Source organism: Saccopteryx leptura, chromosome 9 (assembly GCF_036850995.1).
Source record: "Saccopteryx leptura isolate mSacLep1 chromosome 9, mSacLep1_pri_phased_curated, whole genome shotgun sequence".
Taxonomy (NCBI): Eukaryota; Metazoa; Chordata; class Mammalia; order Chiroptera; family Emballonuridae; genus Saccopteryx; species Saccopteryx leptura.
In genome coordinates, this window is record NC_089511.1 from 90,448,180 (window position 1) to 90,475,083 (window position 26,904).

Below are 26,904 nucleotides of genomic sequence, written 5' to 3' on the forward strand. Positions count from 1 at the left end.
CAGGCCGACCATCACTTACTCTGCTGGAGGAAATCAAAACAAAGCCCGGCTTCTCTTCTCGCGGAGGGATTCTAAGTCTTGTCTGCTGCATGGGCCACATGAGGTGTCAATGTCACTCCCTCTCTTTTCTCCCCTGCTGCTTCCAGGGCTCTTACCCCCTGCCTCCAGCACACGGTGGTTTCCTATGCCACACGGGATGTCAGGACCACAGCCCCACCTGAATGGTCTTTCTCCAGGCTGGCTCTCTCTCAACCCTTCAAGTCAATCTCTTAAGTCATCCCCATGCTGTTGTGGGATGACTTTCATCTTGGAGCTCTGAAGGCCAAGTGTGAGCCCCTAAACCCTCATAGCCCCCCATCACCAATGAAGGAATCAGGACCCATTTCCAAGGTGTGGCACTCAAGCACCCTCCTCCACTGCACACCCAGCTTCTGACACCACGTCTGAGGTTTGTGTTCCTGTTGACACCCTGACCTCCACGTTCTTCTTCAGAGACTGAGCTTCCCTTGGACACGAGCTGCAAGACACCCAGCCCCCTGCTCCACTGGCAGCAGATCATTTTAAACACAGGATAGGAGCACTTGCCCTGTGTGGGGCCAGCTCTGCCAAGGTGGGCTGGGCTCTGAGCGAACCCTTTGACCCTCTTCTGAGCCCCTTTCTGGTTACCCGAAAAAGAACTTTCTAGAGCTGTGTCCCGGTGCCATTCCTTTATGATTTTAGTTTTCTTTTCCTTGTGTAAATTAAAAATACTTTAATGTATGGACTTCATAATATATAGTTGTGGGGCAGCTGTGTTAGGCTTGCTTGCTGGTTAACCAGCTGCAAGCACTTTGCTTGATTACTGCACAAGCACCTGGCAGAGGCCCGTGTGCATAGTCTATATAAGGCTATGGGTGCTTCTCCTGGGTGGTGATTCTCCCAGATCACTCTCCTGCCACAGTGAGGTGCAGTTTTCCTAGTTCCCTTGCCCTTACTGTGAGTAGCAGGTTTTCTTTTGTTTATCAGCTCTTTCCCTTTTGTTGTTTATTTTCTCACCTATCTTTGCGAGCATCCAATAAATGGGTATAGCTTGACACTTTTTAGGTCTGCAGTTCCTCTACCATATCCCCCAATCCAATATGAACCAGCTTGGCCTCAGCCACCAGCATTACATCTGGGTTTAGAGCAGATGGGTATGGAGCCGCCAACACCCTTGAAGGGTGGGGGAGAGGAGTGGTTGCTATTCTCCAGTATATGGTTCCCTGTGGCTGTACTTTTGGGAGCTGTAGACTGGCTGTTATTTACAGCCCTGTGAGAGGAAACCGAGAGCTCTGTGTGAGAGGAGGTCTGAGGTCAAAAGCTCCAGGGTGAGCTGTGCAGCGAGCAGCAACAACTGCAAGAGCTGGAACAGTCACTGGAGAAGGAGCTGCAATCCGAGAATTGCAAGTCAGACTGCAGGCTGAGAACCAGTGACAGTGTAATCTGGAGTCAGCACTGGAGAGGGAGGCCGACCGGGTTCAAGGGTTGCAGTGTGAGGTGCAGGTTGAGCACCAATGATGCCTGGAACTGGAGCAGTCTCTGGAGAAGGAATTGCAGGTTTGTGAGTTGCAGTTTGCCTTGGAATCTGAATGTTGGCAGTGATGGCTGTTGGAGAAACAACTGTGGGTTCAGGAGCTCAAGAGTCAGCTTCAGGCTGAGAGCCGGCAGCCACAGGAGCCGAAGCGGACGCGGAAGATGGAGCTGCATTCCTACTGGCGGACTGGCTCTGAGTCAGCAGGAGCAGGCGTTTCTGAGTCCTCTGCTTCCAAGGAGGAGGCTCGGGCCCCAACTGCCATCTGCAGACTCAGAGCCTGGCCAGTGGTCGCCAAGAAGGTAAAGACCCAGCAGCAAAGAGTCCCTCAGGGGCAACCACAGCCTCCTCCACAGATAGTGGAGCACTCTGTGGTCCAGCCCTACACCCAGGCAGAGCTGATGGAGTTGGGGGCACAATTGAGGCAGAAACCCATGGAGCCTGGTCACTGAGGTTGTGGGACATAAGGGTGGATGACATCATGCTCTCCAGAACAGAGGTGGAGAAATTGGCTGCCATTACCACACACTCCTCCTTGAGGCAGCATCTTCAGAACTGTCATGACAACCCTGGAAACCATACCCTATTAGAATGGGTGATGGCCGCCATTTGTTTGGTCTGGCAGAATGCTGAGGACTTGCCAGGGGCAGTGAGTCAGTGGCAGTGCTACAGTGAGTTACTAAAGGTCCTTTGGGAATCAGGTATGAAGAATGCTGTTTTCAACTCAGGGTCCCATGGACCAGATGAGGAAGTATTTACAGTCAGGATACAGGATACCCTTTGCAGTGCCCCATCAGCCCCTTTTGGGTCACTAGTGGCTATCCTGGGCCCCTATGTGGGACAGCCCATCAATGCAGTTACACAGATAGTAGCAGATTTGGGGGAGCTGGAGGCAGTGCAGAATCACAAAGCTGTGAGGGCTGCTGCCCGTGCTGCCCCTCTGACTAGCAAGAGGAATGGGCCTGTGAAAGTTACCTGAACACAGATGTGGGTAGATTTAATTGCAGCTGGGGCAGATAGGGAGAAATTGGATGGCAAGCCTAATAAGGTTCCTTTGGAGCTTTGGCAGCAGCTTAAACCAGGACAGAGATTCCAGCCACTGAGATGAACAACCCAGCAGCTACCAATAAAACAGTTGGTGTGCGGCCCTGGCCAGTTTGCTCAGTGGTAGAGCGTCGGCCTGGCGTGCAGGAGTCCCGGGTTTGATTCCCGGCCAGGGCACACAGGAGAGGTGCCATCTGCTTCTCCACCCCTCCTCCTCTCCTTCCTCTCTGTCTCTCTCTTCTCCTCTTGCAGCCGAGGCTCCATTGGAGCAAAGTTGGCCCGGGAGCTGAGGATGGCTCTATGGCCTCTGCCTCAGGTACCAGAATGGCTCTGGCTGCAACAGAGCAATGCCCCGGATGGGCACAGCATCGCCCCTTGGTGGGTGTGCCGGGTGGATCTCAGTTGGGCGCATGCGGGAGTCTGTCTGACTGCCTCCCCGTTTCCAATTTTAGAAAAATACAAAAAACAAAACAAAACAAAAAAAAGTTGGTGTGCGAGCAGCACAGTTACAAGATTATATTATAGAGACCACTGAAGGAGAGGAGGACCCCCAAGACCTGCTGTTCCAGTTTGAATAGGGGGAAGGCCGAGGGACCTGTCTAACAGGGACGGGTGGGGACTGGAGGCCACACATGGAACTGGCTATCTACTGGTCCCCTTCTAATGTACAATGGGTGTTGGCCTTGGTGGATATAGGTGTGGAATGTTTCCTTCTTTATGGGAACCCAGAACAGTCTGCTAAAACCCCAGTGGCCATTCACGGTTATGGGGGCCAAACTGTTCAAGTGAAGCCAATAATTATTCCACTGGGGATAGGGAGACTGCCTCCTAAGCCATATAAGGTGTATGTATCTCCCATTCCTGAGTATATTTTGGGGGTAGATGTCTTGCAAGGACTGTGGTTGGAAACTACAGCCGGGAGTTCTGGCTGTGGATCAGGTTTGTGAAGGCCGTATTGCAGGGACATGCATCACATTCCCCTTTGCAATTACCCATCCCTCGGCGTGTGACTAATACCAAGCAGTACCGCCTGCCAGGTGGTTATGAAGAAATCACAGGGACAATCCTCGAACTAGAAAAGGTGGGGATCATCCGGCCAGTGCACAGTCCTTACAACTCCCCAGTATGGCCTGTGCGCAAACCAGATGGAACCTGGAGAATGACAGTGGATTACAGAGAACTTAATAAACTTGTTCGCCCTTTGCACGCTGCTGTTCCCTCGATAGCTAACATGATGGATCAGCTAAGCCATGAGTTAGGGACACTCCACTTTGTAGCAGACTTGGCCAATGCCTTTTTCTCTATTGATATAGCTGCAGAGAGTCAAGACCAATTTGCCTTCAGTTGGGAAGGGAGACAATGGACCTTTACAGTATTACCACAGGGCTATATAGCCCCACCTTGTGCCATGGGCTGGTAGCTGCTGCTGACCTGGCTAAATGGAAACAACCAGAGGCAGTTCATATGTATCATTCTATCGATGACATTATCCTAACTAGTGACTGTCTTCCAGAATTAGAGCAAGCAGTCCCTACCCTGCTATCCTATATGAAATTATGTGGCTGGGCAGTCAATGTGGGCTAATAATCAGGACCTGGGTTATCTGTTAAGTTTTTGGGAGTTGTCTGGTCGGGTAAGACAAAGGTTATCCCTGATGCAGTTATAGATAAGATCCAAGCATACCCCGTGCCCACTATAGTGAAACAGTTACAGGAATTCCTAGGTCTGTTGGGGTGTTGGTGAGCATTCATACCCCATTTGGCTCAGTTACTACGCCCCTTGTACAACCTTATTTGGAAGGGGGTCACTGGGACTGGACTGAGCAGGCACAAGGTGCATTTGCAGCAGCGAAGAGAGCTGTCAAGGTGGCACAGGCCTTGCATGTGTTTGATCCTGCCAGGCCCTGTGAGCTGGATGTCCATGTAACCCCTGAGGGGTTTGGATGGGGCTTGTGGCAGCGGACAGAGTGCCTGTGGCAACCTGTTGAGTTTTCGTCCCAGTTGTGGAAAGACACTGAAGTCCATTACTCATTAGTGGAAAAACAGTTGGCAGCTGTGTATACTGCCCTCCTAGCCAACGAGAGTGTTATGACCACAACTCCAGTTACAGTCAAGACCACATACCCTATTGCAGGATGGGTGAGAGATTGGGCGACCAAACCTCATAGTGGTATGGCCCAAACCTCCATCCTGGCCAAGTGGGGTGCATACTTGCAGCAACATTGTGCTCTTAGCACCATCCCATTGAGAGCAGAACTGCAGGAAGTCTTGGGTCCAGTCACCTATGCGACCTTAGAGTCAGCTGCAGCTGGGGCTCAGGAGGCAGAACCTGAAGTCAGTCCCTACCAGGAGGGGTGAATGCCCATCCCCGAGGATGCCTGGTAGACTGATGGTTCCAGCAGGGGCCAACCTGCCAAGTGAACAGCCATAGCCTTCCGTTTGGCCACTGAGACTATCTGGATGGACACGGGTACAGGCCAAAGCAGCCAATGGGTGGAATTAAGAGCCGTATGGCTAGTTGTCCATAATGAGCCTTCACCTCTGGTGATTTGCACTGACAGCTGGGCTATCTATTGTGGACTGACCCTTTGGATTGCTACTTGGCACATTAACCAGTGGATGGTAATGCACTGTCCGCTATGGGGTCAGGCCACGTGGCAGGACTTATGGGAAATAGGAAACCAGAAGCAGGTGACAGTATATCATGTCACAGGGCATGCCCCTCTAGCCATCCTGGGAATGATGAGGCAGATACGTTGGCAAGGGTGCGATGGTTGGAGACTACACCTGTAGGTGATGTGGCACAGTGGCTCCACCAGCACCTGCTCCATGCGGGACAGAAAACTATGTGGGCTGCAGTTAAGGTGTGGAACTTGCCTGTGTCCTATGCAGAGGTACTTGCAGCCTGTGAGCAATGTGCAGTATGTTCCAAGGAGCACCCTTGGAGACCACTGGTGTCACCTGGACAGATCCAGAGAGGTCGTGTTCCACTGACACGATGGCAGATAGACAACATTGGACCCTTACCAAAGTCAGAAGGGTACCAGTATGCAGTCACTTGGGTAGATACTGCCACCGGGCTGCTTGCTGTTTACCCTGCCCATAACCCTGACCAGAAGGCAGTCATACAGGCTCTGGACCGCCTGAGTGCTGCGAATGGGTGGCTGCTGGTCCTTGAAAGTGACAATGGTACCCACTTCATGGGTTCTATGGTGAGGCAATGGGCTCAAGACCTAGGGGTGGACTGGAAGTATCATGCCCCCTACCACCCCCAGGGTGCTGGTATCATTGAGCGGTATAATGGACTCTTAAAGCAGGGACTGCGACAGGAGAGAGGCACCAGCTCCCTTATTGGATGGACACACTGCTTGTGGACAGTACTCCGGATTTTGAATGAGAGACCTCAATGGGCGGGGGCCAGCTCCTGTGGAGGCCCCCCTGCACCAGGCAGCTGCTCCTACCCAGTTGCAGATACACACCAAGGATGCTTTGATCAAGCCTGGCTTTGGACGGCAGGGCAATGTGCTCTTGTCTGCCCCAAATGCCCTCCTTAAAGGCCAACAGCTTCAATGGACTTGGCCCTGGACTGTACAGGCCCCTACCTGCGATGGGTGGCCTTGTTGACACCGTGGGGTAGGGGGCTAGAGGTGGACCTCCAGTTAACTCCCTGGGCAACCAGCACCTGGCTACCTAAGGTAGAAGTGTATTATCCCTTGAGTGCTCAGGGGGACAGCATTATGAAGGGCATCTTTGTAACTTCTCTATGGCCAATAATGAGTTCTCCCATTCTGCTGCACATGGAACCAGCAGATCCTGGTGTGCAGGCCAATAAGGTTTGGTATGCCCGCCCGGGGTGGCCTCTTGTACCTGCTACTGTGCTGTCTGCAGACAGAGCTCTGGCCTGGATTCTGCCAGAAGGGAAAGATTTGCCTCTCTTGGTGCCACTGACCACACTTTCATTTCACCCACAGCTGTGTTTGTAATTCTGTTGTTGTAGACTGTACTGTTTTTATTTTTGTAATGTCCCTCACTCCTCACTCATCGTGGAAGAAACCTGTCATGTAGATTGTGAGACGAGCAACCCTAAAGGGGTGGAATGTGGGGCAGCTGTGTTAGGCTTGCTGGCAGGTTTACCTGCTGCAAGCACTTTGCCTGATTGGTGCATGAGCACGTGGCAGAGGCCCGTGTGCATAGTCTATACAAGGCTATGGGTGCTTCTCCTGGGCAGTGGTTCTCCCAGGTCACTCTCCTCCATCGTGAGGTGCAGTTTTCCTTGTTCCCTTGTCCTTACTGTGAATAGAGTTTCCTTTGTTTATTAGCTCTTTCCCTTTTGTTGTTTATTTGCTCACCTGTCTTTGTGAGTCTCCAATAAACAGGTATGGCTGGACGTTTTCCTGCTCTGCAGTTTCTCTACCGTCTACCTAAATGCAATGTGGACCTGCCTGAACTAGGCCACCAGCACTACAATAGTCTTGGTGTGAGGAATTAAAATAATACAAGTAAGTCTAACATTTTTTGATCGCCACTTTATTCTACATGACCTCCCCAACAGCCTCACCCTATATCTTTGATTTGTAGTAGCTGTATTCTGAAAATTCCAAAATAAACTGTTTTGGTTTTATTTTGCTTTTCTAGTTAGTTATGTATAAACATAGGTTAGAGCATCAGACGGTTATACAAGGCTTGTTATAAGTCAGCCATGTCTTCTTTTTCCATTGCCTGAATCTCACATCACTGCTTTCAGCTCTCCTAAAGGTATTTTTTCCTTTCTTTCTTTTCTTTTTCTTTCCTTCTTTTTTCTTTTCCTTCCTTCCTTCCTTCCTCCCTCCCTCCCTCCCTCTTTTCTTTCTTTCTCTTTCTTTCTTTCTTTCTTTCTTTCTTTCTTTCTTTCTTTCTTTCTTTCTTTCTTTCTTTCTTTCTTTCTTTCTTTCTTTCTCTCTCTTTCTCTCTCTCTTTCTCTCTCTCTCTCCTTCCTTCCTTGATTTTATTTATTGATTTGAGAGAGGAGAGAGAAAGAGAGAAAGGGGGGATGGGAAGCATCAACTTGCAGTAGTTACTTCTTATGTGTGCCTTGATGGGGCAAGCCTGGGGCTTTGAACTGGCAACCTCAGCATTCCGGTCGATGCTTTACCTACTTTACCACCACAGGTCAGTTATCTTATGTTTATTTTTAACTAACATGATTACATTACTATGTCTTGATTGAAAACTTTAGGAATATCTATGGAATTCCTAGAATAGAAGGTTGAGAATTTGTTTTATTTACCCCTGCCCTGACCAAATTCCCCTCCAACCCTGACTTCCTGAACCCCCAGGTAGCTTTGGTTCTCTCAGTACTCAGTGTTTATGCCATCCTGGAAAATGGAGTTTCACCGGGAATTTCTCCGCGGATCTCTTTCTTCGGCCTGGGGCTGCTGTCTTCCTAGAGCTCCCTCTGTCCAGACACTGGGTTGTCTGTCTCTCCTCTCCCCCTCTCTCTTATTCTCTTCTTTCCGGGAGACTGTGTCAAGTTGTTCATCCAATCCTTTGAATTTTCTTTTCCAAGATTTTATTTATGGATTTTTAGAGAAAGAAGAGAGAGCAGGGGTTGTGGGGGAGGCATGTGGAACAGGAAGCATCAACTCACAGAAGTAGTTGCTTCTTGTATGAGTCTTGACAGGGCAAGTCCAGGGTTTCGAACTGGCGACCTCAGCATTCCAAGTGGTGTCTTATCCATTGCGCCACTGCAAGTCAGGCCATTCCTTTGAGTTTTGGTTTCTGATATCTAATTTCTGAATTCTGGGAGCTCATTTGTTCTCTGTCCATTTTGATAGTCTCTGTGGAGATGTTAAAGACAGTTTTTTTTTTTTTAATTGCATTTATTGGGGGTGACCCTGGTGAACTAATTTCACAGGTAAAGATAGTTTTATGTAACCGTTTTCTTCCCGCATAGTTTCGGTTGCCTCCGACCTGCCTCTTTTTTCCATCCCTACGAGGTTCTCTCCTTAAATGTCAGCACCTAGAGCCCTTCTGAGTAGTTCTCTAAGCAGCGACTGGAAGCTGTGTGGGCAGAGGCCGGAACATGGTAGGCCTTGCTCCTCGGGGGACCCTGGCTGTCCGCATTTTGTTTTCTTCTTGGCTCTCAGATTCTCCTGTGAAAAGCCTTCATTTTCTTCTGCAGGTTGTTCCAGACTGCTGAGGCCTGGGGCCAACTGTGGGGTAAGACTGGGAGGGCTAACTAACTGGTTAGCACAGCAACTTTCGTCTAACCAGCTGTTCTCAGTATGGTCCTTCTACCAATAGCTGGGTCTGCGTCCTCACTCTGAAGGGCCCCCCACTCTCAGTATTCCCAGAGAATAAACTGGGTTATGCCCCTGGGGGAGGGCAGTCACAGTTTTGCATTAGGTTATTGAGGACAGTTGGGATCTAATTAATTGTTTTTTTTCTTTCTTTTTTTGCCCAAAGTGCCTGAGGCAATTGCTGAATCTTTGGTGGGAATGCTTTTTGCAGAGCAGACAGATTTTGCACTCTCTCCCAAATACTGGCTTAGCTTTGAGCTCTGCCAGGTCTGCTAAACCAGCTGCCTCTGCCCAGCTGTTGTTTACAGCTGCTGCTGCTCCCGCCTTCCCTCCTGCCCTTTCTACCCGGGTGTGGTTACCGTCAAACATGCCTACCCTCCTCCTCACTGTGGTGTGGGGTTTCTAAGCCCATCACTGGTAACTAGAAGTCTGAATTTAAGTTTTGATTTTTGCTTATGCGTTTAGAAGTATAGATTGTGTGCTTGACTTCCACTTGTATAGATTTCTTCCTCACTCCTGCACACACACCCTCACTTGCTACCATTGTGTTCCTAATCTCTGTCTTCTTTCTTTTGCACCATAGTCAGTGAATGTGTCTCCATAATTCCATTTTTTGGAGAATTATTTTTTGAAGAAGACGGAGAGAAATGGGTGTTGGTTTTCTTTGTTTATATCCTTTGTGCATAAATCATGAACATTCACAACTGCTCTATTTTCTTGGTAGGTGGTTATGTATCTTATTTCAAAATATTTCTTTGTTCCCTTTTGTCCTTATCACTTTAAACTCTACTTAAATTTGATTCTGATGTTGCTAAATTTACTTTCTTTTTTGTTTAAATTTCTGGCTTATCTTTTTCCCATTGTTTTGATATTAAACCTTTTTGTTTATAGCTCTCTCTTTTTCAAAGGCAGTTTTAAATCACTGTTGGTCAAATAAGTTTGTAAATATGATATATATGTTTGCTTGCTTATAGTTTGCATTGGATGTGGGGGACAGGCTGTAAGCAGGCAGGGTTCTTATAGCCTTCCCACCCTTTTTGATGTGGGGTGGTGCAATCCCATCATGCCTCAGAAAGTGACTTTGTATTAGAGACTTCCCTATTTTGTATATTGGATTAAAGGTTTTGATTTCTGCACTATAAAATGGGGGCAGACTGGGAGCTTGCTCTCTTGGTTCCTGAGATTAGCATTAAAGAGCAGAGCAGAGAAAGGCCATGTGGAGGAGGCCAGGAGAAGCAGCCAAGATGGTGGAGTGCTGGAGGAAAAGCCAGTTTGTGCAGAGAGAAAGAAGGAGATGGGGAACAGGTGAATAAGTCTGGTGAGCTAGAAACCTTTGATTCTAGGAAACTCGGATAAGTCAGTAGCTTTGTGAGCACTGAATGAGTGGGTTTTGGAGCCCAGTGTGTGTTTTACTTGCCTGCCGGGTACAAGCTAGGATTAAAGATGATGGCCCACCAGTTCTTGGCTCCATTGTTCCATTACCATCTGTCCGAATCCAGTGTGAACCTGCATGGGCCAGGCGGCTGTGATGGTGGCTGTGGATACTGGCCATACACTCACTTTTCCACCTTTTAAGAGGCAGATGAATCTGACCTATTCACACTTACTATGACAACTGAAATGTTTGTACCTTTTCCTTGCTACCTAATTTATTTACTTTTCATTTTCCATTTACCTTTCTCTGTTTTTATTCCCCACATCCTTCCATTTTCTGCTCATTTTTTGAACTGGTTACATTCAGTTTGCAACATTTTTTCCACCTTATGTTTTGGAAGTTATACTTTCCATTCCTATTCAAAGCCAAGAAACCCCCAAGTCAAGAATGGGAATAACTAGACTCCCTTTGTGAGTCCTCACACAGTGGAAATGGACCAGGCTGATTAACAGAAGGGGTGGCAGGCATTTTCATAGTCCAAGAAACATTTCAAGCTGAAGCTACAACTGCAAAGATGCACAAATGTGGAATCCTCTATTATTGACAGTATAAGTCTATCTGTTGGAAACTCTCAAGGATAGACAAGTTCCTCCTTTCAGGTTCTATATTAAAGCACCTTTGCCTAGTTTTTCCCTCTGAGCTTGGGGAAGCCCCTTCCTCTTCCTCCTATGCTCTGTGTTCTCAGCTGACCCTCCTGCTAGTGAGAGGGAGAGGGGAAGACAAAGGGCTCTGGAGAAAGAACAAGAGTGTGCACTCGAGAGGGAGGCTTATGGTGTGTTAACATGCTCTGGGCAGCATCAAGGGACATCCCTTCTCTGGACAATTACCTCTGATGGACAGATGATAGGCCATCTGTCAGTAGGCTGCTCACCGCCTCGGTAATCCTGTCACTGTAAACAGTGAGCAGGCCACATTTTTCCAGGAAGTAGATATTGAGAACTCATCACATGTGGTTTATGCAATTAAATGGAAATTTGTGGGCTATTTTGCCAATAGGCATGCACCTTTGAGATCCTACTGTATAAGCTCAATGAGTCAAATCTGACTAATAGTCTCCTTGAGATTGGGGACCTGTGCAACAGGGCTGCCACAGGGGTGAGGGTTCAGGGAAGGAATAATGGGGTGGGCCCACGGGTTCCTCCTGTGTCCCGGCTGGTGAGTGGGGATGTCAATACCAGCAATAAATAATAAAACCAAAAGTAAAAAAAAAATTAAGTGACTTGTCCCAAGTATTACAAATTCAGATCTCTCTGACGCTGAGGTTCTGTTTGTTCCACTCGACCTCCTGGGTCTTGTTTGCACTCCTCATAGAGCCAGGGAGGCTATACAAGATCACGGTTCCTAAAGTTCCATTTAGATCTGCCTTCCTGATTGTGTCATAGCCACCTCTCATCTCTACTGTTATTTACACAAAAGTTTTCCTTATGCAGCCTCACTTGTTTTATCTTTTATTGTGACAAAATACACATAATATATCATCTACCATTTTAACCATTTTTAAGTGTATATATAGTTCCATGGCATTAAGTACATTCACATTGATGAGCAACACACTTTATTTTTAACCAAATGTATTTTAGAAAGAAAAACGTAATATCACTCTCATGAATGGAAACCAGCATTACTTCCCACAAACAGAAGTTACCTATAGAATAACACAGTGAGGAGAAAGTGATTAATTTGCAGGCAGTGATTGCTGCCGCTGGAGGCTCTGGGTTGAGTCCCACTTTCCCCTCACCCCCAGTTTTTTCAAGAGAGGTCCCCAAGTGTTGGAAAAGTGTTAAAGACATGCTGTCCCCAACACTGAGATTCCTCAATTCCTATCAATGCTCAGAAGAATTAAAAGAGGGGTGAAGGAGGCATTTTCTCACTGTGATGTAGCTGGGATCCTGTGCTGTGCCCAGGCGCCGCCTCCCACTGTGCCCATCACCGAGCACCCCTCTGTCCCCAGACCCCAGTGCCACACTGGGGTACTGCTGAGATGCACATGGGCTCCCACCCACCAAGGCTCTGTGACTCCTCACCCCAGAGAGAGGCTCTCTCTTTGCTTTCCTACTTGGAGCAGTGATGAGGACCACCCTTTGGGACAAGTACTTTGCATTTCCTTTCCTGTTTTTCCCAACAGAAATAAGGGTCTCTTTCAGATGTACTTGCACTCTCTGAGCCCCATAACAAGGACAAGATCGCCTGAGCCCTGTGAGCCCAGCTGCCTTGGATGGCAGCACTTCATTATTACCAGACCACACCACAGAGGGGTGAGGTGATGAATTGCTCTAAATGAGAGAACCGAGTGTCATTTGGGTGGAAAGGCAGACATGTTAAGCACCTGAAGTGACCCTTACAGTGCTGGTGAGAAACAGATGAAGCAGCCACTGTCAGGCCAACGCATCTGAAAAGAGGGTTTTGCAAGGACCTAGATTTCATAGGGGGGGGGAGGGTTAGATTTGTCTGGGGACCCATTTTTCTGGACAGTGAAAGTAACAGAATGTGTGCAATTGTGTCTTCTGGGGATCACGGAAAGGCTGAAAAGAACACTGAAAACTTGTTTTCTCAGATGGTGCATAGATGCTCATTATCAATGTCATAAGAAAACACATCCTTTACTGTGGATATGTTTCAGTAAACTAGGCTGGGACACTGGGTATGTGGGGGCTGAGAATAAAGGTCACTTTGGAGCCCTGGCCCGTCGGCTCAGTGGTAGAGCGTCGGCCCGGCGTGTGGATGTCCTGGGTTTGATTCCCAATCAGGGCACAAAGGAGAAGTGACCATCTGCTTCTCCACCCCTCCCCCTCTCACTCTCTCTGTCTGTCTCTATCTCTCTCTCTCTGCCTCTCCTGCAGCCATGGCTCAATTGGAGCAAGTTGGCCCTAGGTCAGGCATGGCCAACATACGGCCCACGGGCCGAGTCCGGCCCGTGTAATGAGTTTATGCAGCCTGCGATTAAATTTTTAATATTCTTCTCTACTTTAAAATCTCAGCTACTCAGAAGCGGAAGCATCTTTGATTGATTATTGGAAATTGAAATATTTAAGAAGATAGTGATACATGGAAAAGAATTTCGCGTTTGACTAATCTAGGGTTAACTTCCAATAATTGGTTGAATGGATTCATGATACTTCTTTATTGTTTTTTAAAAATTTCATTATAAAGATTTACAACTTTTGTATTCATCTGTACTCGATATGAACTGTTTGATGTTTAGTGGCGATGTGAAACCCACATTCTTTTAGGCGGAGTTTGCCAGTGCGCACCCAAGGTCAAACAATTTGTTATTTTTGTGGTCAAATGTGCTGAATCAAGTGGCATTGTAGCATAGACAATAGCTGCAGTTGATAACTGAAAACATGTCCAGAATGTTTATAAAACAAAATAATTGTTTTATTTGAGATATAACCCCTTCAAGCTCATTGTATTAATTAAATATTGTTTTGATTGATTGCGATGCAGTTTGGATATTTATACAGTATGTACAGTGCTACCTTGATATATGAACAGACCAACATATAAATTTTTTTTTTTTTTAAGATATGAGCTGTTACTCAGTTTGTAGTTTTGATCGAGATCTGAGTGAACTTCCAAGATACAAGTGGTAATTCAGGAAGCTACCGCTAGTTGGCACATTGGCACATGGGTCCAGTGTCAGCAGTTTGATATACAAGTTGACTGACAAGCTCGGTTATAGAATGAATTAAATTTATATCTCAAGGTACCACTGTAATTATATTTTTATTAAAATATATTTTTATTAAAATAATATTGTATATTAAAATTTTTTCACTCACATTTATTCATAAGCAAATTAGATAATAAAATTTTGTTTACTTAAATGAATCATTTTTGTATTTAACATTTTTTTAATTTTAATATTTCATCTGGCCCATGAAAAAAGTTTTCTTTCTAATCTGGCCCGGGGGCAAAAACTGTTGGCCACGCTTGCCTAGGTGCTGAGGATGGCTCCATGGCCTCTGTCTCAGGTGTTAAGAAGAGCTCAGTTGCTGAGTGACGGAGCAATGCCCCAGATGGGCAAAGCATTGCCCCCTAGTGGGCTTGCTGGGTGGATTCCAGTCAGGGTGTATGTGGAAGTCTGTGTTTCTGCCTCCCTGCCTCTCACTGAATTAAAAAAAAAGTCACTTTGGAGGTTTGGTGCAGTGTCACTCTGAGTGAAGTCAGTGGCTTGGGTACTTGAGGAGTGGAGGTCCCAACAGGAGGGTCTCTCTGCCTACCCCTCTTCTGGGCATGGCTAACCCTTCCCTGGAGCCCCCTGCTCCATGATGTCTGCGGACACAGAACATGTGCTTCTCACCTGGGGCTTGGTCTCATCCTTGTCCTTGTAGTAGAGGAGCTGGTCCCCACACAGCACAAACCAGCGCTGCTGCCAGTTCTTCATGAGGCTCCTTTGCTTCTTCAGCCAGCCCGCCTTCAGCACCGGGCCCAGCCCTTGAGGGCAGGGCAGTGGCCTTGGGCTCCGGCTCTGCTTACCCATCACCAGGCTCTTGGAGCGGGCTGGAAACCAGGAACACACAAAGTGAGTGGGGAGGATGCATGCCTTTGGTTGGTCCTTTCCCTATCCTGACATCCCAGCTACCCTGTGACCAAGACATGGGAGCTTAGGGCACCAGGGCATGGTCATGCTTGGCCCCCTTGGGTTCAAAGGAACATAGGCTGGAGCACCTCAGCAGTAATATCTCAAGGTTACCCCCCTGAGGTAGGTGCACAGCTTGCTTGTCTGGTTATTATCTGCTATGTCCCTGGGATCCTAGGTTCTCCATCTCCCAGGTTTCTTCTTCCATCCATGTACCTTCCCATGCATCTCTCCATTGGTCCACACATCTACCCATGGATCTACAAAGCCATCCTTCCATATGTTTAATGGTTCATTCATTAACTAACTCAGCAACTATTTATTGAGTACCTACTATATGCCTGTCTCTGTTCTAGGTGCTAGGGATAAAACAGTGAAATAAGAAACATAAGACTTATGGTCAAGATAGCAGGGTAAGTAAAAGCTGTGCTCTCCTCCCATGGCCTATGTTCATTCCAGGTGATTTACATTAGCCAATGTATGAAAGCAATCCAGTGTCCATCAATAGACAAATGGATAAAGAAGATGTGATGTACATAATGGAATATTACTCAGCCATGAAAAAGAATGAGACCTTCCACCTGACCAGGTGGTGGCACAGTAGATAGAGCACTGGACTGGGACTTGGAGGACCCAGGTTCAAAACCCTGAGGTCACCAGGTTGAGCCCAAGGTCACTGGTTTGAGTAAGGGGTCACTCAGTCTGCTGTAGCTCCCTGCAGCACATATGAGAAATCAATCAATGAGAAACTAAGGCGCCACAATAGAACTGATGCTTCTCCTCTCTCTCCCTTCTGGTTTGTCTGTCCCTCTCTCTGTCTCTCTCTGTCACACACACACAAAAAAGAACGAGATCTTATTTGAAACAGCATGATGGACCTAAAGGGTATCATACTAAGAGAAATAAGTCAGATAGAAAAAGACAACTACCATATAATTTCACTATGTGGAACCTAAAGAACAAAATTAACAAGAAACAAAGCGACTCATAGATACTGAGCACAAATTGATGGTTGCAGCGATGAGTGAAAAAGGTGAAGGGATTAAGAAGTACAAATTACTGGTTATAAAACAATCACGGGGATATAAAGTACAGCACAGGGAATATAGTCAATAATACTATAATACAGTGATGCCTCAGTTTTTGTCTATAATCCTCTGAAAATAATCAGTGAAATCTAAACCGACAAAAACTGAGTCAATTATTTCCATATGAATCAATGTAAATCCAATTAATTTGTTCTAGACACTCCAAAATACGTACCAAAAACAATTTTTTTGTGTGTGTGTGGCAGAGACAGAGTCAGAGAGAGGGACAGATAGGGACAGACAGGAAGGCAGAGAGATGAGAAATATCAATTCTTTGTTGCGGCTCCTTAGTTGTTCATTGATTGCTTTCTCACATGTGCCTTGACCAGGGGGCTACAACAGAGCAAGTGACCCCTTGCTCAAGCCAGCAACCTTGGGTTCAAGCTGGTGAGCCTTGCTCAAACCAGATGAGCCCACGCTCCAGCTGGTGACCTCGGGGTCTCAAACCTGGGTCCTCTGCATCCTAGTCCGATGCTCTATCCACTGCACCACTGCCTGGTCAGGCAAAAACACATTTTATAGAGAATAAATATAGTGTTTAATACTAAAAACAATAAGAAATTAATATAAAATGAATATAAAAGACTAATGTAAAGAATAAATGGAGCCCTGGCCAGTTGGCTAATCAGTACAGCGTCTGCCCGGAGTGTGGATGTCCCGGGTTCGATTCCCGGCCAGGGCACACAGGAGAAGCGCCCATCTGCTTCTCCACCCCTTCCCCTCTCCTTCCTCTCTGTCTCTCTCTTCCCCTCCTGCAGCCAAGGCTCCATTGAAGCAAAGTTGGCCCGGCGCTAAGGATGGCTCCTTGGCTTCTGCCCCAGGCGCTCGAATGGCTCTGGTTGCAATTGAGCGACGCCCCAAGATGGGCAGAGCATCGCCCCCTGGTGGGCATGCCAGGTGGATCCCGGTCGGGTGCATACAGGAGTCTGTCTCTCTGTCTCCCTGCTTCTCAACTTCAGAAAAAATACAAATAAATAAATAAATAAATAAATAAAACTTTCTTTGGTCCCATGATAGAACTAAAAGGAAAGGGTTAACTTATTAGCAAGGGAAACACTTAACAGGGGCAATGAGATTTGAGCACATGTGATTTATCTTATGTGCGTTATGTATATTTTGAAACTGAAAAACACAAAATAAACACATTATACCGAATATTGTATACGCAGTAATCACTTCCATGTAATCATAGTATTAGCACTCACAATCAATAAAAAAAGCACAAAAACACTGGAAAGCAATGGAATTGTTTGGCTAGACACTGTGGGGTGATGCTTACACAACGAGAAACAGTGCCACAATGAGCAGGAGAATGTATGGGTCACCTTTTTTTTTTTTTGTATTTTTTTGAAGCTAGAATCCGGGAGAGACAGTCAGACAGACTCCCGCATGCGCCCGACTGGGATCCACCCGGCACGCCCACCGGGGGGGCGACGCTCTGCCCACCAGGGGGCGATGCTCTGCCCCTCCAGGGCATCGCTCTGCTGTGACCAGAGCCACTCGAGCGCCTGGGGCAGAGGCCAAGGAGCCATCCCCAGCACCCGGGCCATCTTTGCTCCAATGGAGCCTTGGCTGCGGGAGGGGAAGAGAGAGACAGAGAGGAAGGAGAGGGGGAGGGGTGGAGAAGCAGATGGGCGCTTCTCCTGTGTGCCCTGGCCGGGAATCGAACCCGGGACTTCTACATGCCAGGCCGACGCTTTACCACTGAGCCAACCGGCCAGGGCCGGGTCACCTTTTGTTTTTGCAAAATTAGCAGTGAGGTCAGATGGGCACACTGACAAAATCCGAGACAAATATTTCATGGAAAAAATCGACAAAAACCAAAACTGACGATAACCAAAGTAACAAAAACCGAGGTATTACTGTAACTATGTATGATGTCAGATGGGTATTAGACTTATTAAGGGAGTTACTTCTTTTTTTTTAATCAAGTGAGAGGCAGGGAGGCAGACACCCTTCCACATGTGCCCTGACTTGGATCCACCTGGCAACTTGTCTGGGGCTGATGCTCTGCCCATCTGGGGATGCTGCTTTGTTGCTTGGCAACCGAGTTATTTTAGGGCCTGAGGGGAGGCCATGGAGCCATCCTCAGTGCCCAGGGCCAATTCACTCATTTGAGCCATTGCTGAAGGAGGGGATGAAAGAGAGGGTGGGGGAAGCGGAGGGGTGGAGAAGCAGATGGACGCTTCTCCTGTGTGCCCTGCTGGGAATTGAACCCAGGACTTCCACATGCTGGCTGACACTCTACCACTGAGCTAACTGGGTAGGACTGGATATCACTTCTTAAGTTATACAAATGTCTAATCATTGAATTGTACTAATAATATAATGTATATCAACTGTAACTGAAAAATATTTTAAATTATTAAAAAAACCCATAAAAATCTGGGTCCTGCTGGAGCTTCCATTCTAGCAGGATTCCTGTTACTCAGGCTCCAAGGGCAGTGGCCCTATCCAAAGCCCCTCCCTGCTTTCTGAAGGGCATCCCCCCTCTGGAAGCATCACACTTGAGTACCCTTGCCTAGTTCCCCTAAGCCACCTTGCTGCTTCCAAGGGACCATCCTGGAAGGGTGAGTTCTGCCTCAGCCCTCTGTGGAGACTTGTTGAAGGCCCCCAGGCAGGGCAGAGGGGCCATCTCTCTTACTTCAGAGCCTGTCTACCCTGGCGGCTTCCTCTTCCCAGATGACACCACTGACTAGCAGTCTTCTAGGGTTGGTACTGTCCTTCATAGTTACAACTGAGTTCTTACCACTCCCAACCTTCCCTACACCTTTCCCCCACTCTCTTTCCTTTATCTCACAGGAAGCTCCTTTCCTCTTTCTGGCCAGTATCAAGGACGTTGCTGCAGGGGTCACTCAAAGGGGCCATCCTGAAATTTGGAGGAACACATCTGAGCCCTGATGTAATCACTGTAATTCTTCGACCATGGACTCATTTCTGATAGGAACAGATAGTCCCTGCAACCATTATTGCATTGTACCTGTCATTCCTGTGTGTGTGTGTTTTTAAGCTCTTTCTGTTACACTAGTGACTGCGTTCCCTCTATCTGCCTACCATCTGCCCACGCTGTCCCACTAACGTGGACCTTTCTTCCATCCCTCTCCCACTCAATCCCTGACCGATCCTCAGTTCCCACAACATGGCAAGATGACGAAAGGGTGACATTTTTGGCCCTGATCCCCAAGCCCTGGGCCACCTCCTGAGGGCTGCAGGTAAGGGAGCAGGCGAGGGGTCCCTTGGGTAAGTAGGCAGGGCTGGCCTTCAGGCCAGAGTGGCAGCCTGTGTCTGTATCAGCAGATGGCAGCATTCTTTGTGCCACTCCACCATCCGGGCTCCTGTGGTGGGGCCCTTCTGCTGCTGCCCTAGCTTACCAGGGAAGTACTTCCAGCAGATGTTACTTAGGTTGCCAGACCAGCCCAGGTTTTTCCCCAGCTGATCAATTATATAGATATTACTTATACACCCCATTGAGTATCTTGAAAAAAAAACACCCATTGTTATGATTTATTAATAACCACTGTTCCTGTCCTCAGCATTTCCTGAATCAACTGATTCAGTTCTCAAAATATTTAAGCCAAGGTTCAAGTCCAACTGCTCTACCAGTCTAAGGCTCCAGAGCTGTTTCTGGAGCAGGTCCAGGATAGGCTCCTCACCAGGGACGAGGGAGGCCGAGGACTGCAGAGTTGTGGCTCTCCTGCTCCCTAAGGCTCCAGAGCTGTTTCTGGAGCAGGTCCAGGATAGGCTCCTCACCAGGGACGAGGGAGGCCGAGGACTGCAGAGTTGTGGCTCTCCTGCTCCCTAAGGCTCCAGAGCTGTTTCTGGAGCAGGTCCAGGATAGGCTCCTCACCAGGGACGAGGGAGGCCGAGGACTGCAGAGTTGTGGCTCTCCTGCTCCCTAAGGCTCCAGAGCTGTTTCTGGAGCAGGTCCAGGATAGGCTCCTCACCAGGGACGAGGGGGGCCGAGGACTGCAGAGTTGTGGCTCTCCTGCTCCCTAAGGCTCCAGAGCTGTTTCTGGAGCAGGTCCAGGATAGGCCCCTCACCAGGGACGAGGGAGGCCGAGGACTGCAGAGTTGTGGCTCTCCTGCTCCCTAAGGCTCCAGAGCTGTTTCTGGAGCAGGTCCAGGATAGGCTCCTCACCAGGGACGAGGGGGGCCGAGGACTGCAGAGTTGTGGCTCTCCTGCTCCCTAAGGCTCCAGAGCTGTTTCTGGAGCAGGTCCAGGATAGGCTCCTCACCAGGGACGAGGGAGGCCGAGGACTGCAGAGTTGTGGCTCTCCTGCTCCCTAAGGCTCCAGAGCTGTTTCTGGAGCAGGTCCAGGATAGGCCCCTCACCAGGGACGAGGGAGGCCGAGGACTGCAGAGTTGTGGCTCTCCTGCTCCCTAAGGCTCCAGAGCTGTTTCTGGAGCAGGTCCAGGATAGGCTCCTCACCAGGGACGAGGGAGGCCGAGGACTGCAGAGTTGTGGCTCTCCTGCTCCCTAAGGCTCCAGAGCTGTTTCTGGAGCAGGTCCAGGATAGGCTCCTCACCAGGGACGAGGGAGGCCGAGGACTGCAGAGTTGTGGCTCTCCTGCTCCCTAAGGCTCCAGAGCTGTTTCTGGAGCAGGTCCAGGATAGGCTCCTCACCAGGGACGAGGGAGGCCGAGGACTGCAGAGTTGTGGCTCTCCTGCTCCCAGTACAGTCATTCCCTCACTCACACACGCCTTCCAAAGCTACAGAAGTCTTGAGCTGTCTCTGCTCCCTGGAGCTCCCAGTCTGCAGGGGGAATCAGCCACCGAGAACGCCACTCAGAGATGAGTGCACCACAGACCACCTGCCAGGCAAAGGCAGTGGTCACTTTGATGTCAGCTCAAACCTTTCTGCAGTCACCACTTGTGGAACCCTGGAAGAGGGACACCCAGGCTGAGCCTTGAAGGATGAGCAGACTTTGGGTCTGCCTCGAGGGAGGTGGGGCTCTGGTTCCAGATAAAGGAAGGAGCCCGGCATTTGCTGTCTCCTGCTTCAAATCAGCACGTGTGCTGGGTTGACGTGGTCCCCTCCCCTCACCAACAAGCATCTCCTGAGATAGTGGCCCAGCCTCCCAGCCTCTCCTTCCTCACCCCCCCCCCAGTCTCTGTCAACTCCTTGCATCTGGCAGATTTCTTTTCTGAAATGGCTCTGGTCCAATCCAACAGGTGGGTTTTGGTTCTCAGCTTCTGAAACTCCTTGGTGCTGAGATACAGGTTCTTGCCCTCTTCTCGAAGCGTTTCCTTCCTCCAGTGCCTGCATGTCTGCCCGGTTTCCGACAGCCTGCCTGGCCTGTTCTGGGCTCCCTGTCCTGTTCCCGACAGAAGTCCTGCTGTGGCTCAGGGATGTCTCAGTTGCCCGCCATTCCATTAGGGTTCCACATCTTTGTCTCTGCCCAGATCTTTCTCCAGAACTTCAGGCTCACATGTCAAACCATCTCCACATTGGACGGTTGAGGATCATGTAAGCCCATGCCCAAATTCAACTCCTGCACCTCGTTCCCAAATGTGCTCCCACCGCTCACCAAGGGCTCACAGCTGACCATTCCTGACAATGAGGAGCTGTTTGGACAAATCTTTCTCCTTCAGACCCTGCAGTGAATTAGTTTCCAAGTTCTAAAGATTTGTTCGACACTCTTATTTAATCTTCCTTTCTCCTCTCCTGAATTAGTTGATCCTTACTGTCCATGACTCGGCTCCTTCCTTTTCCCTCCTGCCCTCTGCAGAAGCCTCCAAAAGAGATAAACAGGTGCCAAAGAAATCTTTCTAAACATGGATCTAATCATTTTACTTCTTTTCTCAAACATATCAATAGTTATGGTATTTGCCAACTGTGCACAGAGATTCCACTCCCAGCCTGACAGGACCCTACCGTGGGACAGCGCCACCCAGCTCAGCCCCCTAACCCGCCCGCCGCCCAGCTCCTGACTGCCCGAGCAGGCTGTCTATTACACTGTCTGGTGGCCTTAGGAGTACTGGTCACCAGATCTGCTGGATCAGAACTGGGGGGGAAGCAGCCAGGGTGGTTCTGATAATCACCGTCCTGGGCTCCAGTCCTACCTGACAAGATCCCACTATACTGCCCCTTTGCTCATCCTCACTGGGCCGTCCTACTTTCCATTGAAGGGATGGGTCCAGTTTTACCACCTCCGTGTGGCCCTCTCAGAGTCACTCCACTGAAAGTAGTCCCTTTCTTTTTACTTCAATTTCACGCTTAAAACAGTATAAACAACAATCTGTCCTATGACAGAGTGGTCTATATGGTGTGTGTATCAACCTTGTCCCAAGATCAAGGACCATGAAGAGCCAGGGGACCCAACATCCTCCAGGAAATTCTGTGTGCATGAGTGTGTGTATATGTATGTTATGTGTGTGTGTAGGCATGCATGCCTGAATGTGTGTCTGCAAGTGTGTAAGTATCCATGTCCATAAGTGTGTCCATCTGTGTGTGTGGTGCACACCTGTTTGGAGTGACCATATGTTTGGAATCTGAGGTGTTGGCCCAAGCCATCAGTTCTGCAGAGGGAAACCCTGAGCCCAGGGCTTGCACACATCCAGGAGCTTTGGGGACCTGGGATACACACAAGCCAGGTTTTTGGGAAACTGATGGGACCAAGCCAGGGAGTGGGAGGCAGACGGCAGAGGGCTGAGGGTGGGGTGCACCTCTGGGAGGATAGAGAGCAAGGACCACTCTGAGAGACATTTAAGAAGAGGGGGCTGGTGATTAACGGTAAGTGGGGTAGGTAGGGAATGAATCGGGGTCAGGACAGTGGTCAGGGAGGAGGAGCCAGACAGTGCAGGGCAATGAGGAGCCAAACTTGCTTGTGTTGGAGTTTTGTAGTGTCTCTGGCATTGAAGAGCGTATGTTCAGGGGGAAGTCAGATGTGGACTCTGGAGTTGGGAGAGAGAACTGGGCTCAGGAGCGAGGTGGCTACAGATCAGTGCCTGGCATGTTAAAAGCCTCCATAAGGGTTTGCTGAATGATAGTAATAATAGTAACTGGAGTTACTATTCACCAAGGGCTTGGACACTATGTGCTATAAACTGGACTGAGTACCCCCTACATGAGTTATTTCATTTAATCCTTGCAAGGGTAATTACTTCAGTGTCACAGATGTGCTAGTGGAGGTTTGGAGAGTTAACTAAATTGTCCAAGGCCACCGCACTGCTAGCAAATGGCACAGTCTGTTTTCAAATCTGAATTCACCCTTCTATAGGGCCTGTGCATTTATTCTATAGGGCCTGTGCATTTATTCTATGGGGCCTGTGCATTTAACCCCTTCATGAGCCTGCCACACACCCACGAGATCTCCCAGGAGGCCTCTAGAGTGAGGACTAAAGCCAGGGGATGGAAATCAGCAAAGCAACTTCTGACCAACTCTGGGAGAAGCTGCAGAGGGACAGGAGAACTGCCAGGGACAGAGCACTTAGAAGACCCAGAGAGAGTGGTGCGTAAAAAGAGGGAAAGTGTGCCAGGCAGAGAAAGGGTGGAGAACCACCTGCAGGGAAAGGAATAAAGTGTATGTGCAGCCAGAATGTGTGGAACTCTCCCTGGACTGGTCCCTGCAAAGGAGGAGAGCTCAGGGGTGGGGAGCAGGTGCACTGATGAGCCAGGGAGGGGTCTGAGGAGTCTGCGAGCTGACAGATGTGTAACCTGGGCTCCAGTGGTGAAGGGAGTAGCCTGGGACAGCAGGACGCCATTCTGGATGGATGTGAATGGGGACCTGTAGCAGTGATGAGGCCTTCCCCCTGCTCTGGGTCATCTGGCGCATGAGACTCTACCTGCTGGATATTAGAGAGCCTGCCTGCACCAACAACCTCAACCCCCCACTCTGTTCTCTTTGTGTTTGGCCTTGACTTTGACCATCCTCCACCCACTCCACCCCCACCACTCTTTGTTGCTGCCACTTTGGAGCTGTGTCTGTGATAGGGTGCCGGAAACCCTCTGGGTGCCCTGGCCCAGATTGCGGTGATCGTTCTCAGCCATGCGTGTGGCCTGATGAGAGAGAACATGGGGCTATTCGCTTTCTCAGCCAATGGGTGTTGGAGACACAGCTATCATTGCATTAGCATGGCACTGCCTTCCCAGAAAAGCTGGCCATTTGTGGGGAAAAAGAAGACACTCAAGGCATGGGCAGGCTAAGGGTAGGGTGAGTGGGCAGTGGACAGGACGGATGTGCACACATGCCTGCGAAAGCCAGCGTTGGGAGTTGGGGCCAGGCAGCTGATGTAATTTCATTTATCCCTTAGAATAAACATAATTTTCTAGGTGCTCTGACTGAGAGGAGGAGGGAAGCAGCCTACTCCAGGTCACCACCACCAGTGTTATGCGATGGAGGCGGGTTTCCAGCCCCTCAGTCCTGATCACTAAGGATGCTACACTTCCTTCCCTGAACTGAGTCTGCGTGGCCTCTAAGTGCTTCAGGCCTGTGGTGCCAGGGAGGGAGGAGAAAAGACAGCTTAACCAGACGTCTCACGTGTGGGCAAGATGGTGGCTTGCTTTTTTGTCTGCCCAAGAGCTGCTCCCAATGAAAACACAAGCCAACTCAAATCCAGGGGGTCAGAACCCAAGGTGGAGAAAACGAAACCATATCCAAAGGTTCACCCATTACTAGGGAAGGACAAGGGCTGTGTGGCACCAAGGCATTGACAAGGGAACACGAGGTGCCAGGCCAGCAGAAGAGGCACCAATTCATGATGTTTTCCTAACCAGGAAATGGAGAGCTTTCATTTCTGAGTTAAGAAGTTACAGAAGTGAACAGAAGAGGAAGCACAGATGGCCAATATGATGTGCAGAGATGCTGAACTTCAGCAGTAATCAGGGAAATGCCTACTATAGCCAGTACGATACAGCATATTTAAAAAAGTAGAGTGCTATTATGTATTGGTAAGGTTATAATTATAAGCTACTATGTAGAGGGCAATTGAGCTGTATTTATTAATTTTTTTAATTAATTGATTTTAGAGATAGACAGAAAGAGAGATGGAGAGAGAAAGAGAGAAATAGCAAACGGTTGTTCCCTCAGCCACGCACTCATTGGCTGTCCCCTGCATGTGTCCCAACTGGGGACTGAACCTGCAACTCTGGTGCATTGGGACAACACTCCAACCAACTGAGCCACCTGGAGAGGGCATGGAGCTGTATTTATTAAAATTAAAAACATGCCTATTCTACAACCCAGCAATTCTGATTCTTGCCTCTTTCCTACAGAAAGAAACACAAGGGCATGGGTAGTTATGCACAAGGATACCCTCAGAGCTCCTGTGTGATCCCTAAAAATTGGAAAAACTCAAATCTCCAATAATAGAAAAATAGTTAAATAACCTGTGTTATATTCACATTGTAGGGTGCTTTGCAGAAGTTAAAAAGAACGAGATGAATATATATGTACTAACACGGTTACAGTAACTCCTCCTTTTAACAAACACCGCAGAATTGTCTTCACTCTCTTTCTCCAATTCTTCTCTTGTTCTTTTTCTTTAGTAGTAAAATACAGGTGTACCAAAGGTGACATTTACCATCTTAACCATTTCAAAGTGTGTAGTTCGGTGGCATTCAGTACATTGCTATGTAACCATCACCACCGTCCACCTCCAGAACTTTTCATCATCTCTGAGGCACCCAGGTGGGCTTTCCCTACCTGTCCCACTCAAACTGCTCTGATCAAGGTCACCAATAATCCTCATACTGTCTAATCTGAGGGTCGCGTCAGTCCTCTCATTCCTTGACCCCTTGTAGCACTTGACCGAGTTGGTCCTTCTCTCCTCCAGCACCATTTCTACCCATGGCTTCCAAGACCACTCGCCTCCCTGTCCCCTCCTTCCCTGGTCACCGCTCTCAGTGTTCTCATCTTCCCCACCTCTCGGGGTCTAGTATCCAGGGACAATCCTTGGACCCCATTTATGTCCACACTCTTTGTCTCAGGGATCACCTCCTGTCTCATGGATTTAAGCACCATGGATGTGCAGAAGGCTTGATTCTGAACCGGAGACCCATCTGTCCATTATACTGTCTACCAGAACACCTTCAATGCCACACGTTCAAAGCTTAACTCCTAGTCTTTTCCCAGCCTGATATCGACTCCCCTATTTGTCAGAGAAAGGAGCATCCTAATTATGCTGCACCATAATTTCTCCCCTGAATTACTGCTGTAGCCTCTTCCCCAACCTCTGGGCTGATATCTTTGTACAGTCTCTTAGTGGGACAGCCAGAGAACATTCTTCAGGACGAGCGTTGTTAGATCATGCTGCTTCCTATGACACCCTGCAGGACTCCCCTTCTTGCTTTGTGTATAAGTCCAGCCATTACTACATCTTACAAGGTCTACAGGACGAGGATGCATGACCTCTTGGACCTCCTTGTGCTTCCCCACTCCTGGCTACACTGGCCCCTGCAGCCCCTCACACAGGCCATGAGCTCGCCACCTGGGTCTGGCCCCTGCAGCCCCTCACACAGGCCATGAGCTCGCCACCTGGGTCTGGCCCCTGCAGCCCCTCACACAGGCCATGAGCTCGCCACCTGGGTCTGGCCCCTGCAGCCCCTCACACAGGCCATGAGCTCGCCACCTGGGTCTGGCCCCTGCAGCCCCTCACACAGGCCATGAGCTCGCCACCTGGGTCTGGCCCCTGCAGCCCCTCACACAGGCCACGAGCTCGCCACCTGGGTCTGCACCTGCAGCCCCTCACACAGGCCACGAGCCCGCCACCTGGGTCTGCACCTGCAGCCCTCACACAGGCCACGAGCCCGCCACCTGGGTCTGCACCTGCAGCCCTCACACAGGCCACGAGCCCGCCACCTGGGTCTGCACCTGCAGCCCTCACACAGGCCACGAGCCCGCCACCTGGGTCTGCACCTGCAGCCCCTCACACAGGCCACGAGCCCGCCACCTGGGTCTGCACCTGCAGCCCCTCACACAGGCCACGAGC

At 49.0% G+C, this 26,904-nt stretch overlaps 1 protein-coding gene across 3 annotated transcripts in view; it reads right to left on the minus strand.

Annotated features, from left to right (window-relative positions):
- Positions 1 to 26,904, minus strand: part of ARHGAP22 (Rho GTPase activating protein 22) — a 215,139-nt gene that overhangs the window by 136,482 nt on the left and 51,753 nt on the right. For all 3 annotated transcript variants that reach the window (XM_066349404.1, XM_066349402.1, XM_066349403.1), the window contains exon 2: positions 14,609 to 14,808. In XM_066349404.1, the coding sequence (XP_066205501.1) occupies positions 14,609 to 14,808 (200 nt within the window). The remainder of the gene's footprint in view (positions 1 to 14,608; positions 14,809 to 26,904) is intronic.